We start from the raw sequence: 19,670 nt of genomic DNA, 5'->3' as shown, positions 1-19,670 counted from the left end.
AGTATGGGGTGCTGTAGACATAGGATGGTGCCTTATTTGTTTTGGAGTATCAGAGACCGTTAACAAGTTGCATGAGTAATTCAGAATAACATTTTTAAAATGCTTTTTGATTACAAAGTGTAATTTATTTCATATCTGTATAATACTCTTGTGAGGTGGTAGGACAAGTTTTTTTTTTTTTTTTTTGCTCTTGTTAGTGAAACAAGGAAACTGGAGTTGAAGAAGGTAAGTAATTGGGTAAGGTCTCCCAGCCAGTAAGTGGTAAGCCTGCACTTAAATCCAGGTGTTCCATTTCTTTGTTTACTAGTCTTCCAATAGTAAAAAGTCAGTATGTATTGGCTATTTATTATTATACTAAACAGTGCCAGTTCACCACAAATGGAGTTGGGAGAATTTTTAAGAAGCATAGCATAATGTTTCTGGTCATATCTTTTACTGTAACAGAGCATGTACAAGTCACTTATTCATCCTTGTTCTGTTATAAGTTCCTATCCATTAGTTTGGGAATCCCCATGACTTGGAAAGTTTGAAATGTGTTACCCTTGGAAAGAGAAATTTATTTCTAAATTTTTTTTTTCAACATTTATTTTTGCGACAGAGAGAGACAGAGCATGAACGGGGGAGGGGCAGAGAGAGAGGGAGACACAGAATCAGAAACAGGCTCCAGGCTCTGAGCCATCAGCCCAGAGCCTGACGCAGGGCTCGAACTCCCGGACCGCGAGATCGTGACCTGGCTGAAGTCGGACGCTTAACCGACTGCGCCACCCAGGCGCCCCGAGAAATTTATTTCTTTGAAACATCTGGAATTCTTAGGAAGTGCTTCACAATAGTGTAGGCTCATGAAGAAATTTGTGAGAAATTCTTTCCATATGTAATTTATTGGGTGCATGGCCTGCTTATGATACTTACATGACCAAGCTTAGGAACCAAATACTAAAAATCAGATAGGACCTGATTCATTCAAAATAAAACTAACAACTTAGATATGCTTCTGTGTTTTCAGTTGATTTTATGATTCCGGAGTTTTTACTGTTCTAGAATCTTGTAGAAGTTAAAAGCAAATTTCTTTCTTTCTTTCTTTTTTCATGTTTATTAATTTTTGAGAGAGGGAGAGTGCAAGCGGGGGAGAGGCAGAGATTGAGGCAACAGAATTGGAAGCAGGCTCTAGGCTCTGAGCTGTCAAGCCTGATGCAGGGCTTGAATTCACAAGCCATGAGATCATGACCTGAGCCAAAGTTGGACGCTCAACCAACTGAGCTACCCAGGCACTCTACAGATTTATTTCTTTAGTTCTCTATTTGCTGGTATAATTCTGGAATCTAAAACTCAAGGTCCGGGGCGCCTGGGTGGCGCAGTCGGTTAAGCATCCGACTTCAGCCAGGTCACGATCTCGCGGTCTGTGAGTTCGAGCCCCGCGTCAGGCTCTGGGCTGATGGCTCAGAGCCTGGAGCCTGTTTCCGATTCTGTGTCTCCCTCTCTCTCTGCCCCTCTCCCGTTCATGCTCTGTCTCTCTCTGTCCCAAAAATAAATAAACGTTGAAAAAAAAATTTTTTAAAACTCAAGGTCCTCGGGGCGCCTGGGTGGCTCATTTGGTTAAGCGTCCGACTTCAGCTCAGGTCACAATCTCGCGGTCTGTGAGTTCAAGCCCCGCGTTGCGCTCTGGGCTGATGGCTCAGAGCCTGGAGCCTGCTTCGGATTCTGTGTCTCCCTCTCTCTCTGCCCCTCCCCTGTTCATGCTCTGTCTCTCTCTCTCAAAAATAAATTTAAAAAAGAAAATGCTAAAAAAATTAAAAAAAAATTAAAATAAAATAAAACTCAAGGTCCTCAAGTCTTACTTCCCTGATAACATTATTGTGTGCATTCTTTAAGAAAGGATTTATATAACTAATTATTTTATAATTCCTGATTAATTTTTTAAATTTTTTTAAAAAGTCATTTAAGAAAATGTAGAAAATACAGAAATATTGTAAGGAGAAAGAATTAAAATCATCTGTTGTATTACCTGGATTTAACTACTATTAAGTATTTCTATTTTTTTAATCTTAGTTTTTCTCTGTGAAAGGTGGAATTTTCAGTATTTCCAGCTATAACTAAATGTTTTTCCCTGAATACTCCTATGTAAGCATAGCATAAACATTTGTTGAGTGCTTTTCACCATTGTATGAGGGCTTTCACAGACATAATTTAATTTACTCTCTGCCAGAAAAGTATTACTTCTCTATTCTGAGAAGAGAAAACTAAGGTTAAAGGTTAAAGAAGTTGCTACTAGTTCAAGGATGCATAGCTAGTAAATACTAGAGTCAGGATTAAAACTCAGGTCTGCATGTCTAACTACATGTCCACATGCTTCTACTACTGTGTTGCATCTGTTGATTTTGTATCATGAATTATTCTTATTAAAAATGTCTTAAGATATGTTTTGTAATTCTTACCTGAGTTGAAAATTACAATTACAGATATAAGCCTTCCAAAGTCAGCAGCAATCTGTTACACAGCAGCACTATTGAAGACAAGGACTGTTTCAGATAAGTAAGTAATGAAAACTATAGTAATTTAGAAAGACTGCTAAACTCAACATGGGTTTCTCCTGCTGTCTGAAAGTTTACTTTATGCCACCTCGCTTTTACAAGAGACCTGCATTAATATATGTGTTCACTAACCGAAAGAAATCCAAACAGGATTCTCACTTTCATGAAAAGGTAATTGCTTCTTCACTTTATGCCATTCCAGCTTAAGGAAAGGTTTGATAGAAACACTCACAGATAGCAGGGGAAACTGTGTTATGTTTTTCACCACTGACTTTAAACAATGCTTTTTCCTCTCTACTTCCTTTTGAATAACCCTTGATCTTGTGAGGCTTCTTACTAGTGTAGTGGAAAAAGCAAGGTTTTTAGAGCTATACTAAACCTGGATTCCAATTCAAAGTCTACTGCATACCAGCTGTGGAACTTTGGGCATGTTAATCAGTTTGAGTCTCTTCCTCTCTGTAAAGTGAGAATAAAGCATGGGTGTGTGAGGATTGTGTGTGTTAAATGCTTAAAGCAATGCTAGAAAGTACAGAGAGTAGCTATAATGGTACTGATAAGGTGTGTGGTGGGGAAATAGTTTCATACTATCTGTTCTGAGATTATAATTTCAAGTTATTCTGTTTATCTTTATCCTTTGGGCTGCCCTTAATGAATTTCTCTTTATTTCACAGATAAAATTTTCAGAAACCAACCAAATGGCAACCATTTTTTTCACCTTAGATTACTATGCCTTGATATAAATTAGAATGGAATATTACTCTTTCCTCTCAGTGAAAATTTAATAACAGTGTACTTCCATTTCATGAGACTCTCTGGATGTCCCTGTGTAGCATTTTATATTTACTGCCTTTCCCAGAGTGTGCCTTCAATGGACTTCGAAGGCTTTCTTTACCTAAATTTGAGGATTTCCATTGCTTATGCTGCTTTTCTTTATATGTTAAACTAAATAAAGGCTTTACTTTCACGTTTACTAGTTATTTGGCTTTGTCTTTGGCCATCACCAGAAACCCCTGATTCAGGAAGTTAGATTATGATCAAAATCATGGATTTTTACATTCATTTGTTCATTTTGTGGTTTTCTTATAGATTCTGTCCTGAAACAGCCTCCAGAAGAGGGCTAAGCATGGCAGAAATTAATGCTGTGGAAGCAATTCATAGAGCTGTGGAATTTAATCCTCATGTTCCAAAAGTGAGAAATTTTATGATGAAACTACTACTTTTATTTAAGTTTATCAAATTCATGAAAGTATGTAGACCAAATTTGGGTCTCCATAATTTGAGTCAGAATTGTTTTAGTCTGTTATATTTTGATAGTCACTATAAGGGGGATGTTAAAAGGCATTTAGCAAGGTGAATAGGAGCAGGAGTTCACTCTAGGCTTTGTAATTGCTTTCAAAATAAAATTTGAAATGTATTCACCTAGCTGTTCCTTTTACTTTAGTTATAGAGAAGAAATAAAATGGCATGGTCTTAATAAAAGATCATTCATTTTTCAGATCATTAAATCAAATTTCCTGTTACTGTAAAAGCTTTTTACTTCTAGACAGATGCCTGGGTTTTTGAACTAGGGATAGACAAAGACTGAAGACAAATAGATTAAAATAATCAATGATAGGAAACAGATGTGGAAGTTCCCAGAAAAACTGCTGAGTTGATGTTTATTTAGTCCCAGATGAAACTATACCCATCTCGTTTGTCTTTATATTATACACCTTGAAGACATACAGATTATTGGTTAATCTTTGTGTCTTATCACCCGAGATTAAATTTGGGGTTTTAAAAGCAATGCTCCATGTTAGGAACTATAGAATATTCAAGAATATATGCATCTGTTACCAAATGTAATTATAACTGTTGATTCCAGTATAATGTACGTTAATGGAATTTGGAAGCAAGTAAACATTAAAGAGATTAATCTCTAAAAGATAATCTCCAAGAAATTGAAGTTGTAAGTCTCTTAGAGTAAGTATAGAGTTAAGAAAATTACTGAAATTTAAGAATGACAGTCAACAAATATTCACACCATTCTCTTATTGACACTGGTCCCATAAATTTAAATTTTATTTTTAATTGTATTACATATATATCAAAGTGTAAAAAGCAGAAATGTGGATCTTAATGATTTATTATAAAGCAAATGAGTGAAAACTATCATTGAGGTCAAGAACCACCTTGCCATCCCCCAGAAACTATGCTTCCTTCCCTCCTGCTTAAAGGTAACCACTGTTGTGACATGAATTATGTTCACTTTCTTTTTTTCTTATGTTTTTGGCCTGTACTTTTCATTGTTGGCTTTATAAAATAAGTTAGGAGTGGTCTCTGTGTTTTTAAATTCTCTGGAATAATTTGTGTAAAATTAGAATTATTTCTGTCTTAAATAATCGAGAGAATTTGTTGATAGAGCCATCTGATTCTGGAGTTTCCTTTGGGAGAAGGATTTTCATTACAAATTTCATTTCTTTAATAGGTGAATTATAAATTTAGTTTCTGTATTTCATAACTATTCAAATTTCCTCATTCTTGTGTTGGTTTTTGTTAAGTTGTATTTTTCTAGGAATTTATTTCATTATAATCTATTGGCATAAAGATTTCATAAAATCCTTTTATTATCTTGTTAATGTTTGCAGGATCAGTTGTGATATCTACTATTTAGTTCCTAACACTGGCTACCATTTTTTTTTCTTGACCAGATTCCCCAGGGATCTATGAATTTTATTAGTCTCTGCAAAGAACCAAGCTCTGGCTTTGACAATCTGCTCTACTGTTTATTTTCTGGTTCATTCATTTCTGTTCTTTATGGCCTTTCTTCAACTTACTTTGGCTCTATTTTATTATTTTTTATTTCCTGTATCTTTTTATATAGGTACTTAAGTTAACTCATTAGTTTCAGTCTTTCTTCTTTCTAATATATTTGTTCAAGTCTAGAAACCTCTAAGTACAATTTTAACTGCATACTATAGTAATATTTTGTGTATAATTTAATTCAACATATTTTCTAATTTCCATCTTGATTTCCTCTTTGATTTAGAGATACATTTATTCCATTTGGCTATTTCTTAATTTCCAAACATGCGAAGATTATCTTTTTATCAATGATTTCTAGCATGATTGCATTATGTCCAGAGAATATACTCTGTATGATTTCACTCCTTTGAAACATTTTTCAGTTCTTGAATTTCTGTTTATGTTTCACATCTCCTTTGCTATTTATAGTTTCTAATTCTCTGCCAAAATTTAAAGTATAGTCTTTTATCTCTGTGAAAATAGTTTAAAGTAGTTATCTTAAAGTCTTTTTCTGATAATCCCCATATCTGGAACTTCTGTGTCTGTTTCTATAATGTGTTTTTTTTTTTTTTCTGCTACATTATGTTCTTCTTGTCTTCTCTTATGCCTGATTTTCTTTGACTATGTATCTGATATTTTACCTGAAAAAATTGTAGAAATAACTTGAAACCTCAGATAATAATATCTTCCTTCGGAGAGTATTTTATTTGCTCTTAGATGCCTAGGAGAAGCAATTAGCAGGACAGAATCACCTTAATTCAGTTTCAGGGATTGATATTTTCTGGTCTACCTAGATGACTAGAAACTGGGCTGTAGCCCGTGAAAGTTTGGGTTTGTATCTGGTTCACCCCTATTCCTAGGATGCAGCCGTTCTGGATGCCAATCCAACCCTGAGAGTTTTACCAGGGCCTTCACTCTTGACATACCTTGAACTCCTGACTTTTGTTCCTTTAGCTTTATAAAACTGGCAGAAAGTTTGAACAGCCTCTTTGCCATCTTGTCCAAAATTGGCAAATGTCTCTATGGTAAAAGAAGCCCCAAATGTGGTTTACTTCTCCAATTTTTGCCTTCTTTAGACTGTGGGCTGCTAATTCCTTACCCTTGTGAATTCTCTGATGCATTTGATTGGATTTTTAAAAATGTTTTGTTCAGCTTTTCTAGTTGTCTGAGAGGGTTGATTTGAATTACCCAGTGTTCCATTACTGGAAGCAGAGGTCTGAAAATAACTCCAAATGAAATGCTCTGTTCTCTCATGCTGCAGAGTGGTTAAGAGCATGGATTCTGCAACTAAACTGCCTACGTTTGAATTCTGGCTCCACTACTTCCTAGCTGTATAACCTTGGACAAGTTACTCAGCTTCTCTCGAGTGACCTCATGTGTAAAATGGGAATAATATTTCTTATCCCGCAGAGTTATTAATTGAGATTAGATGAGTTCATATCCTTCAAGAGCTTAGAAGAAGGCCTGACACACAGTAAACGTTTCAGAAGTGATTTGTATCATTATTATCCAGGATGGGATGGAAATCTTCCTGTGTGAGAAGATAAGCAATTGTTATTAACCGAACTATTCAAATTAAATACATCACTAAGATGTCTAAAAATTTTATTTAATTCTCACTAAGAATAACAAAATATGGACCATGTGTACCCTGTAGTTGTGGACTTGGTTTCTGTTTCACAAATCCTCTCATACAAAATGTATTCTCAGCAGTAACAATTCTGATGATGTGCATTGTGCATTGGTCTTCAAAACTACTGCTGGAGGCACTTGGGTACAAGGGAGGGTAGTAGAAATCCTAGGCATTGCCCTAATTAAATTAAATTGTTGGATAGATAATATATCCACATTGAATCTGCTCTAGATAATCTATAATGCTTTTAGGGGATACTTTTTTTTTTTTTATCTTGAACACACACACAAGAAATTAAAGAAGACCTAAATAAATGGAGATATGTTCCATGTTTATGGATTAGAAGACTCAGTATTGTTAAGACCACAGTTGTCTCCAAATCGACCTATGGATTCAATTTAATTCCTATTAAAATCTTATCAGGCTTGTTTGTAGAAATTCACAAACTCATCCTAAAATTGATATGAAAATTCAAAAGACCTAAAATAGCCAAAACAATTTTGAGAAAGGAGAACAAAGTTGGAATTCATCCAAATTTATCCAATTTTAAGACATTCAAAAAAATTTTTTTAATGTTTATTTATTTCTGAGAGAGAGACAGAGCACGAGCAGGGGAGGGGCAGAGAGAGAGGGAGACACAGAATCGGAAACAGGCTCCAGGCTCTGAGCTGTCAGCACAGAGCCAGAGGCAGGGCTTGAACTCGTGAACTGTGAGATCATGACCTGAGCTGAAGTTGGACGCCCAACCCAGGTGCCCCAATTTTAAGACATTTTTAAAGCTACAGTAATTCAAATAGTATAATATTGGCATAAATATTGAAATGTAGATCAATAGAAGACAATAGAGAATCCTGAAACAAACTCACATAATGATCAGTTGATTTTCAACGAGAGTTCCCAAGCAATTCAGTGGGAAAGGATAGTATTTTCTATGGTGCTGGAACAATCAATATGGAGAAAAAAAAGGACCCAGACCCTTCCTTCATACCAAATATAAAAAGGAACTCAATATGGATCATAGATCTAAATATAAGAGGTAAAATTATAAAACTTCGAGCTTTGTGACCTCAGGTTAGGCAAAGATTTCTTCAAAATCATGCTCTGTAAAAGAAAAAATTGAGGGGCGCCTGGGTGGCGCAGTCGGGTAAGCGTCCGACTTCAGCCAGGTCACGATCTCGCGGTCCGGGAGTTCGAGCCCCGCGTCGGGCTCTGGGCTGATGGCTCAGAGCCTGGAGCCTGCTTCCGATTCTGTGTCTCCCTCTCTCTCTGCCCCTCCCCCGTTCATGCTCTGTTTCTCTCTGTCCCAAAAAATAAATAAACGTTGAAAAAAAAATTTTAAAAAAAAAAATTTAAAAAAAAAAAGAAAAAATTGATAAATTGGACTTCTTAAAACATTTGCTCTTCAAAAGACATCATTAAGAAAATGGAAAGCCAAAGACTGGGGGAAAACATTTGCAAGTCATATACTGTTGAAGTTCTGTATCCAGAACTCAGAAAGAACTCTTACAACTCAATAAGAGGACAAAAAACTTATTTAAGACATGAGTAAAGGGAAAAAAAAATGGGTAAAGGATTGAATAGTCACTTCACCAAAGAAGATATATGTATAGCTAATAATCACATCAGAAGATAGCATCATGAGTCATTGGGGAAATGCAAATTAAAAGCACAATATGGTACTACTTTATACCCACTCAAATGGCTATACTCACAAAGACCAACAAAATCAGCTGTTGGCAAAAATATGGAGAAACTGTGTACATTCTTGCTAGGTATATAAAATAGTATAGCTACTTTGGAAACAATTTTGCAGTTAAACATACACTTGCCATATGACCCATCCATTTCATTCCTAGGTATCTACCCAAGAGAAAGGAAAACCTAGGTCTACACAAAGACTTGTGTGCAAGTGTTAATCGTAGTATTATGCACAATAGCCAAAAACATGAAACAGTCAAACACAAGTAAATGAACAAGTAAATTGTAGTATCTCCATGTAATGGAACACTTCTTAGTACTAAAAAGGAGCAAACTATAAGTACATATAACAACATAGACCTCAAGTGCTTCATGCTAAGTGAAAGAAACCAGACACAAAAGACAACATGTATGATTTCATTAATATGAAATTTCTCAAGCAGGGAAGACTGTAGACAGAAAAGCAGATCAGTGTTTCCCTGGAGCTGAAGTAGAAGTATGGATTGACTGCACACAGACATGAGGAAACTTTTGGTGGTGATGATTGCACAACCATACAAAGTTACTGAAAATCTTTGAACTGTATACTTACAATGATGAATTTTGTGTCTCAATAAAACTACAATGTATAACTTAAATATAACCATATTCAACTAGTATATATTGTGTATATACTTTAACCTTTAAAATATTTTTTTTCAATGTTTATTTATTTTTGAGAGAGAGAAAGAGACAAACAGAGTGCAAGTGGGGAAGGGATAGAGAGGGAGACACAGAACCTGAAGCAGGCTCCAGGCTCTGAGCTGTCAGCACAGACCCCGACGTGGGGCTTGAACTTGTGAATGACAAGATCCTGACCCGAGCTGAAGTCAGCTGCTTAACCGACTGAGCCACCCAGATGCCCCTATACTTTAAAATTAAGTCATTTTTATCTGTAGGTAGAAATTTACATATGTCCCCTCAACTAAATGTCAAAGCCAACTCTATCAAAATATCCAACTATCTCACGGTTCAGGAGTTCAAGCCCCGCATCAGGCTGTGTGCTGACATTGTGGAACCTCCTTGAGATTCTCTCTCTCTCTCTCTCTCTCTCTCTCTCTCTCTCTCTCTCTTTCATACCCCTCCCCTGCTCGCACTGTCCTGTCTCTCTCAAAATAAATAAATAAATGGGGCGCCTGGGTGGCTCAGTCCGTTAGGTGCCCGACTTCAGCTCAGGTCATGATCTCATGGGTTGTGAGTTCGAGCCCCACACCGGGTTCTGTGCTGACAGCTCAGAGCCTGGAGCCTGCTTCGGATTCTGTGTCTCCCTCTCTCTCTGCCCTTCCCCCACTCACACTCTGTCTCCCTCCATCTCTCAAAAATGAATAAACATTAAAAAATTTTTTTAAATAAATAAACTTAAAAAAAAATCCACCTAAGTAGAGTGGTGCTAACCTTACATTACTGTTTGTGGATATACACTTTAACCTGGATATTTTCAAACAGGATAATTATTATTTTTTTAGAGAAATTTTAAGGTCCAACAACTTGGATAACATCTCACTTAAATAACATTAGTATTATATGAACTAGAAGAGCTCTGGTATTTAAGGCTGTTTTTGTGAGGGATTTACAAGTTATGAAGTATGTACAGATTCAGATTTTCTTCCACCCCCACTTATGCTCTCTATCCCTGCCTCTCAGCCTGAAGCCAAGAAAAAATAAAGGCTTTAGAAATTTTCTTCCTCAGGGCGCCTGGGTGGCTCGGTCAGTTAAGCGTTGGACTTTGGCTCAGGTCATGATCTCACGGTCCGTGAGTTCGAGCCCCGCGTCGGGCTCTGTGCTGACAGCTCAGAGCCTGGAGTCTGTTTCAGATTCTGTGTCTCCCTCTCTCTGACCCTCCCCCATTCATGCTCTGTCTCTCTCTGTCTCAAAAAAATAAATAAACATTAAAAAAAATTTTTTTTTTTAGTTTTCTTCCTCAAACTTAAGCTGTGGGTTGTAATAACTTATTTACCCTAATGAACAATGACCTGTAAGTAACTAAGTTAATTAATTAATTAATTAATCTTTTATTCTTAAAAATTTGTTATGCAAATTTGCCAAATGTTATATGACTTTTACCAGTAAGATGACATAGGATGAAGCTGTTTTAGCAGGAAAGATTTTTGGGCAACTTTCCACAGAACTACAACAGAAATGACTATAGGTCTCGGACTGTGCAGTTTGTTAAAGCTGGAAACTATTAGAAACACAGTAGAAAGAGATCACATAAATCTCTTCAGGCTATGCATTTGCTTTAGATATCTCATTAATATTGATTGTACAGATTTTTTTAATCTACTGAATGAATTTCTGTGTACAGTAACTATGATAGTAATAGCAAAAAATTAAAACAATGTGTTTTCATGGTTTTTGACTTGTTCTTTATTACTTAGCTATGGTTTTGGTTCAAAATTTTTTTTAGTTACCAAACAAGAAAAAGATTGTGTATCTTTCAGCTACTATAGAAATTGTCAAGGGCACTCGGGTGGCTCAGTCGGTGAAGTGTCTGACTTCAGCTCAGGTTATGATCTCATGGTCTGTGAGTTCAAGCCCTGTGTCGGGCTCTGTGCTAACAGCTTAGAGCCTGGAGTCTGCTTCGGTTTCTGTGTCTCCCTCTCTCTCTTTTCCTCCCTACCTTGCATTCTGTGTCTCTCTCTCTCTCTCAAAAAATAAATAAACATTAAAAAAAAGAAAAAAGAAAATGTCAGGCTTTTTTTTCTTTTTTTAAGGATGGAACATGTTTCATACCTTCTGATTATTCATGATAGCCCCAAACTGGAAACAACCCAGATGTGCATTAACATGTAAATGGACAAATTGTGATATATTTATTCCCTGGGATACTTTTCAGCAACAGAAAGAACTGATACAAGTAAACTATGGATAAACTCAAGAATATAATGTGTACAAAAGAGTACATACTGAATGATTCCACTTATGTGGTGTCGAAATATGATCTGGGCTGGTAGATATTAGAACAGTTGTTGCTTCAGGTAGTCAAGGTAGGGAATTAACTGGAAAGGAGAACTTTCTGGGGTGATGGAAATGTTCTGTGTCTTCATTGGTGTGTGGCTTGTCTACATTTGTCAAAACTCATCAAATTTACAAGTATGCTTAAGATACGTGCATTTTACGGTACATCAGTAAAGGTAAAAGAATCTGACTCAGCATGGAAAGCACTGTCAAAGTATCATGCCTTCTGATTAAATGCGTTGATATATATGAAGCACTTAACACAATGTCTGAGTGTCAGGCAACAGTACTGATCATGGTGATTATTGCTTTATTACACCTCCATTACCATTTTTGCTTCCTGTTTAAGCTGTTCCTCTATGAACTCTTTTTCTTAGGAGTATTACTTTAGTGCTCATGGCCTTAGCATGTGTCAGATTTGGGGATTCTTTTGTTGAGATGAGGTAAAAGTGAAGATATTGAGACAGCATTTAACTAATTTGAATTAGTTAATACCCTGAAGATAATTTCCGTCTTGTAGTAGAGGCTCTTGGGGGAAGAGAACATTTAAAAACAAAACAATAACAATTTGAGTACATGTTTCAGAATATGTTATCTGTAGCTTTGAAAAGTTATTAGTTCTTATTTTATAACAAAAGCTGTTTTGTGTTTTCAAGAAACCAGACCATGCCTGGAGGCTTCTTTAAGTGCAAGGGGAATTTTAAAAATAAATTGATACAGAAAAGGTAAAATTCATTTTGGTTGATCAGAAATTGAAGCATGTAGGATGTTCTGAGTCCCATCCACTAATAGAAGATACCAGCTCTTTAGCAGCAAGCTCACATTTCTTTTTTCTTTTTTCTTCTTCTCCTCCTCTTTCTTCTCCTCCTCTTCCTTCTCCTCCTGCTTCTTTTTAATTTGATAGAGCATGAACAGGGGAGAGGGACAGAGGGAGGGAGGGAGTGAGAGAGAGAGAGAAGGAGAGAGAATCTCAAGCAGGCTCCATGCTCAGGGGGAAGTGCGATGTGGGGCTCAATCCCATGAAGCTGGGATCAGGACCTGAGCTGAAATCAAGAGTCGGACGCTCAGCCAACTGAGCCACCCAGGCGCCCCTCAAGCTTACATTTCATTGGTCAGATTACCTATATTATAGCAGCATATACAAAAGATGAGAGGGAAACAGGCACTTGATTGAGACTGAGTGGCATAGCGGTAGTAAAGGGAGAAATGGGGAAGTGGTGTTGAAGTCCATGACCCAAAGTTAGGGCACAGTGAAGGCTTTGCCTTTCTGTTATGTTATGGTGTGGTCTAGGTGGAAGAGTTGATCTAGAAAACACTTCTCTCTTGAGGTACTGCTCTGTAGGATGATGTGGAAAGAAGTTTTCCCGTGGCAAATGCCCTCTCTAGTCTCCCTTCCCTCTCCTTGCAATAGAATATCACTTTCCCTTTGCTCCTGAGACTGCTAGGAGTGTTATATTTTCTTTCAGTTTATTCATACAGCTGTTCTGTTTACTTTCTATCTGGGAACTGTCTTTAGTCTTCCCCCAGTACACATCAATGTGGACTCTTTGCATTCAGCCTGCCTGTCCAATCTCATAGAATGTGCACTGAGAAAACTAATTGCAGAGATAAATTGGTTCTTGATGTGCATGACTGATCAAGAGCAAAGTACCTTAATTTCAGATGCCTTCAGACAGATTTTTCTTTAACCTCTGCTTTTAAGAAGAAGATTATAAAGCATTATCATTACTTCAGGTCAGAATTATATTGCTTTTGGTCAAAAGCTGTTGTAAGATTTACAAAGTAATAGAAACAAAGTAATCTAAAGATAAATTATAAAGATCAAAGCAATTCAAAGTTAAAGTGAATTTGAGTGTAAGCATAGGTATGGTTTTAGATTAAAAAAATACATTATTATGTCTTTTTTTAACTATTTATAGCTATTTATAAGCTATTTTCCAAAGTAGCTTTAATTTTTTATTTTTATTTTTAGGAAAAAGCAAGAGACTTGAATAGTCATCTGAGTATATTGTCAATAGTTGAATACAAATTGTTCCTACAATTTCTGATTTGTTCCAGATAGAACAGTAAGGTGACTCTGAGGTAATATGGAAGGTCCTGCAGCATAGTATAGTGGGTACCGGCCTTGGTTTATGTCTTTTATTATATTTTATTTGCTGATAATTTCCAAACCTGTATCTTATAAATCTGGCTTCCTTCCTTGTCTATAAACTTGTGTTACTATCTGGTTGTGGAAATTTTTACCTGGATATCTGGTTGGTACCTCAGCCTCTTCAATATGTCTCAAACTGAATTTTTAAATTTTTATTTATAAGTTTCTTCTCCAACTTGCCTGTCCTAACTTATTATTATAATTTGGTTTATGGCTTCATTATCATCTTCTCATCATTAATCTTTACTTCTGCCCTTTCCAAATTACTAACTCATATTATAACCTTTGAAATGTCTTTCAGATCTAGTCACCTACTCCATTCCCTTTGTCACTGACCAGTGTTTGTCTTCACTACCTGTTCTTTAAAACATTATCATTGTTGTTATAAAAGTAACGAATGCTTTTTAAAAAAGAAATCAGACCCTTTAGCAGTTTATAGAATAAAAAGTCCTGTTCTTTCTCTCCCAATTCTACTTCTCTCACGCAACCACTGTTTCTGTTTGGTTCTGTGATGGCCAGACATATTATATGCATTTCTTTATTTTTGAGAGAGAGTGCAAGTAGGGGAGGGACAGAAAGAGAGGGGGGAACAGAGAATCTGAAGTGGGCTCTACACTGACCGTGTGCAAGCCCGATGCAGTGCTCGAACTCAGCCCGATGCAGGGCTTGAACTCAGGAACCATGAGATCATGACCTGAGCCCACGTTAGATGTTCAGCCAACTGAGCCACGCAGGTGCCCTTTCTATGCATTTCTAAACATACACATAAAGATATAGAAATTATTTCAAATACTTTCCATCTTTTACTTGGATGATTAAAACATACTTCTTACTGGTTTCCCTGCTATAAACCCATCTCCACTCTGGCCATTGCCATAGTTATCTACCTAAATAGCAAAACTTGCTCTGCTTGAAGAGCCCTTCTTATTCCCTATCATCTCTCAGATAAGGACCAATCCCTTAGTATTGCATATACAGAAGCCTTTCCCAGTCTGGGCCGGATATCTGTCTCCAACATTACTCCTTGCTACTTCTGCTTTGCTCCTTATCTTGTTATTCCTGAGATTGGTCATGTCTCATCATGTCTCCCTACCTTTGTATATATGCTCAGTCTCTTCTCTACATGGCAACTTTCTACTCATTCTTCAGGATTCTGCTCATCTGTTGCCTCCTGTATAGAAGTATCTTTTATCATTTTTCCTAAGCAGAGATAATGACTCTCTTTCTTCTGTTCCTTCAATGCTTTAATCATGTCTTGGGTTTTGTTTTGCTTGTTTTTTGGTCTATTTGTATGTCTCTTCCTTAGTTCCCTATGAGCTTTTTAAAAAGCAGAATTCTTGTTTTACCATTTTATGTCTGAAATGCTGCTTAGAACATAATGGACATGCAGTAAATGTTTGGTAAGTAGACATGTCTGTGTTTTAGACCTACATTGCTATAAAGACCTGTCTAAGTTAAAGAAAGTGAAATTTTAGATCCCATCATTTTTTGGAATTTTTAAGCCATTTTACTTAATATTTTTATAAGCTTTGCTTAATGTTATTATTTTTGACCTTTTAAGAATGGTCGTACAATTTCAGCATGACCTTATTTCTTAACTTATAAAATAACTCAGTTTTTAATGGAATACTATACAACAATTAAAAATAATGAGATCTGTTAGAGACAGGATGAGATGTAAAGATGTATTGTGAAGTAAAAAGTGAGTTATATAAAAGTTTGATCCTGTTTTTAAGGATGTTATGCTTAAAGAAATCCAGACAAATATAACTTGGATTACCTTTTTTCTTTACTCTTTTATCCTCCAATTTATTAATATATTATTTCTCCTATGTAACTCTGCAATGTTTGAACTTTAGAACACTAAGCATGTACTTTCAGAAGCATAAAAAAAGACCAACACCAAACCAAACCAACCACTCTTCAGTTTTCAACCTCTCCTATTTTTATTCATGGAAAAGTAAAGTCTAGGTAGAAGTTTGTTTTGTTTTGTTTTTAGTTTGCCTAGAGAGTTAAACAATATCTTTAAGTAAAAACTGAAATATAAGTATGAGTTTGAAGATATTTTAACTATATATATGAGATCAAGTCAGTCAGTTAGTGTTTAAATGCCTACTTTGGTTAGTGTAGTGTGCTAGGTGCTATAGTAGAATACGAAAGATGTAATTTCCATTGTGTAGTAACTTACAGCTTATACTGGGGGGCAGGAATTCCTGAGTAGCAGTTTGTGAAGGATATAAAATAAGTAATAATCCTTTAACATATTTTAAATATATTTTCCTTAAACTGAAAATTTTCCCTTATATTTTGAGGGTGCAGTTTTAATTCAGTAGTTTATTAGAAACTGAAAAATAAAAATTGCTTTGCCTTAAAGTCAAATTGGAAAGGACCTTTGGTGGTAGGTAAGACATGATAATGAAAAATAAGATAGCAAAAGAGATTTTTTTTCATGATTAAATAGCAAAGATTTTAAAATATAAACTTAAGTATCATTTCCTAATATATGTGCCATATGTGTTTGATTACTATCAGAATTGTCACTTAGATTATTAAACAGTGAAAATACAGATATACAGTTGCTGTGCAAGTATTTTCTTAACGTTTTAAATTGATATCTCCTGGATAATTGTTAACTGAATATCTTTTGCTTACCACTTGCTATGTGACTACCACGATAGGGTTTAGTGTAAAGCTTTAAAACTTCAGGGTTCTAAAACTCATTGAAAATAATTTGGGATATTTTATCTCCTCTACCTGTGAAATGAAGCGGAGTTTTAATAGAAAGGGCTTGGTTTATTTATTAAAACAGTTTTCTTCTGAAAATGAGATACTCTTTTTATGATGGAGATTCCACTGTGATTGTTGCATTTTTTTTTTGCTGCCTACTGAAGAAGCTCTTAGCGCACTTGCTAAGAACATAAGGAGTCATGTCAGAGGTCAGCTATTTGAGTCCATTTTCCCACAGCCGCCTGGTGCGAGTGATCTTTTACTGTGTTTTAAAAAAATGGGCAAGGATTAGAGGGGATTAGAAAGAATATTACCCTCCTGAATATAGGCCCAAGGCACTAAGGGGAGAGAACCCAACCAGGCAGCAAATGGGCTTTGCTTGACCAAGACACAACCTCTGCTGCATTCCTTTAAGAAACTGAATGGGAAATGTTAAGTCCCCAAACTGGATTAGTAAATAATCTCATAGCTTGTGACATCTGCTAAAATAAATTGATGAGCAGACTGCATTCTTACACTTTTAGGAGAGAGCCAGAGACATCAAGATTAAGAGGAGCTTTTTTTCCCCCCAGCTTTATTGAGGTATAGGAATAAGAGTAATTAAAGATGGGCATTAAACTTAGTATTGGAAAGGCACATTTCATAAACAAAAAAAAATTATTTTAGATATATTGATACAATGTATACATATATGTTGATTAATAGCCTAAGGCTTAAATTTTGAAGTCACTACACCTTTTTGTTTCTTCCTGCTTGTGGCAGTTTTGAAACATGTTTCACAAATTCAGCTCTTTGTGTTGTTCATCTCCTTAGTTTGTATAACAGCCCAAGTGTGAGAATGTATCATTTATGACACATCTCAGGAATGTTTCTCTTTTTATAACAGAAAATAATGTGGTTTAGACATTATGACACATAATTTGCTATCAAATTGTATAGAACCAAAGAGGTTGTTTCGAACTGTTTTAGTAGGGGAAGTATACTCTGGTCTTAGTCTTTGGAGGAAGTATTTAGCTAACTATTTTTGAAGGTTTTGTTTTAAGTTGACCACTTTAATAGTAAAGATGATAAACAGATGGTTAAGTTTGCACTTTTATGTAATTAGTACATTTGATTATACTGCTTTTGTTGTGGATTGCAATATTAAGGCAAGTATTTTCTTTAAGAATTTAAGGTAGCATTTAATTTTCATGTGTGAATAAGAACTGATAGGTTATAACTTCTTTAATAGGCACATCCACTAATTCCTTAAATGTGTCTTGCACTGTACTTTCTTGGCCTTGTTCAGGTTGGCCTGTACTCCAACCCCTGTGTTTTCCCACCCCACTGCCCAATCTGTTCATCCATATTTTACCCGTCTTTATCTATAAGCTCAAATCCCAGATGCCATCAAGTGGTTTATTTTCACCACCTAAATCATAACCAATACCTCCTAAACATAGAGTTATCGTATGATCCAGCACTTTCACTGCTAGGTATATACCCAAGAGAGGTGAAAACTTCTGTTCACATAAAACCTTGTATGTGAATTTTTACTGCAGCATTATTCATAATAGCCAAAAAGGAAAACAACCAAATGTCCATCAAATAATGAATGGATAAACAAGTGTGGTATAGCCATATAATGGAATATTATTCAGCTGCAAAAAGGAATGAGGTACTGGTATATGATACGACATGGATGTACCATGAAAACATTATACTAAGTGAAAGAAACCAATTACAATAGACCATATATTATGCAATTCTTTTTGTATGAAATAACCAGAACAGGCAAATGTATAGAGATTCAAAGCAGATTAATGGTTGCTTGATTAGAGGGTAATAAGAGGATGTGGATTCTTTTTGAAGTGATGAAAATGTTCTAAAATTGTGGTAATGGTTATATATATCTGTGAATATACTAAAAACCATTGAGTTGTACACTTTAAATGGGTGAAGTGTAAAGTATGTAAATTATGTCTCAATAAAGCTGTTAAAGAAAAACTAAAAAACATGAATACCTTCAATCCAAATTCCTGCATACACTGTTTATATCTCTAATAAAGCATAGTCTTGTTATAATTATTAACTAAAAAAAATCTGTCTTTCTCATTACATTAGGAAGTTCCAGAGAATATAGTGTTTCCTAATAGATATAGTACTTGCACTCAGTAAATATTAATTTAATTGAACTTATTCACAATTAAGTTCCTCACTTGTAAAATTGGAATAAGAGAAAAAAGAATTCAATGTCACCACAAAATGTTTCCAAAATTGTATTTTATCATTTTTATACTTAATTTTCTTTTGGAAAAGTAGATATTTGCTTTCACATTATTTCCTCAGCTTGAGTTTCTATTTTGTATTTAGCAAGGTCATACATAAGCCATTTATCTCCTTATTTCTGCCTTTAGGGATATTCTGATTTTTGGAATTTGCATATACAAGCATTTTTTATACACATACTATCAGTATGACCCTCTTGTCATCTCAACTAGCTTAATGTGTGTTTTTTTTAACCAAATGGACTTTATAAAATTTGAGTCTACATTTTTTGTTTGAATGTAACATAATTTAATTTTTCTCTTTTCTGTGGTGTGTTTCTCTGTGTGTCATTTTTCTAGTATTTACTAGAGATGAAGAGTCTAATTTTACCTCCAGAACACATTCTGAAACGAGGTGATAGTGAAGCAATTGCCTATGCTTTCTTCCATCTTCAGCATTGGAAGAGAATAGAAGGTGCTCTGAATCTGTTACAGTGTACGTGGGAAGGCAGTAAGTATTCTCCAAATGTCCCACTAATCTCTCAACTATTCATTGCATCCACAGGCAGCCCTTTTAAATGAGATTTCTGAGTTTCTGTAAGGATTGGTTTCAAAGTGAACTCAGAGGTGTTTATTTGGTTTATTTGTAGGAGAAATGCATAATGTACTTATACTGATGCCATATTTAGGAAAAGCAGAATGAGAAGCTGTTATGGTATTCTGTCATATGTTCACTTAAATTACATATTTGTAAGGAAAGAAAATGAAAACTTAAATCCCTTGGTTTATAAGCTTTTTAATGTGGTTGAGTTATTGTTCTAATATTTTTTAAGTTAGACTTTTATTTTCAGATGTATACATCATGAAACTATTTTCCTCACAACTAATATCAAATCTATTCTTTT

At 35.4% G+C, this 19,670-nt stretch overlaps 1 protein-coding gene across 6 annotated transcripts in view; it reads left to right on the top strand.

Moving 5' to 3' along the window:
- Window positions 1-19,670, top strand: part of ST7L (suppression of tumorigenicity 7 like) — an 83,028-nt gene that overhangs the window by 31,493 nt on the left and 31,865 nt on the right. For all 6 annotated transcript variants that reach the window (XM_040471322.1, XM_040471320.1, XM_040471319.1 and 3 more), the window contains exons 10-12: window positions 2,457-2,529; window positions 3,615-3,717; window positions 19,126-19,276. In XM_040471322.1, the coding sequence (XP_040327256.1) occupies window positions 2,457-2,529; window positions 3,615-3,717; window positions 19,126-19,276 (327 nt within the window). The remainder of the gene's footprint in view (window positions 1-2,456; window positions 2,530-3,614; window positions 3,718-19,125; window positions 19,277-19,670) is intronic.

This window comes from Herpailurus yagouaroundi, unplaced genomic scaffold (assembly GCF_014898765.1).
Source record: "Herpailurus yagouaroundi ecotype Mexico unplaced genomic scaffold, PumYag 77, whole genome shotgun sequence".
NCBI lineage: Eukaryota > Metazoa > Chordata > Mammalia > Carnivora > Felidae > Herpailurus > Herpailurus yagouaroundi.
Note: the sequence above shows the minus strand (reverse complement) of the source record. Positions and strands in the feature narration are given on the sequence as shown.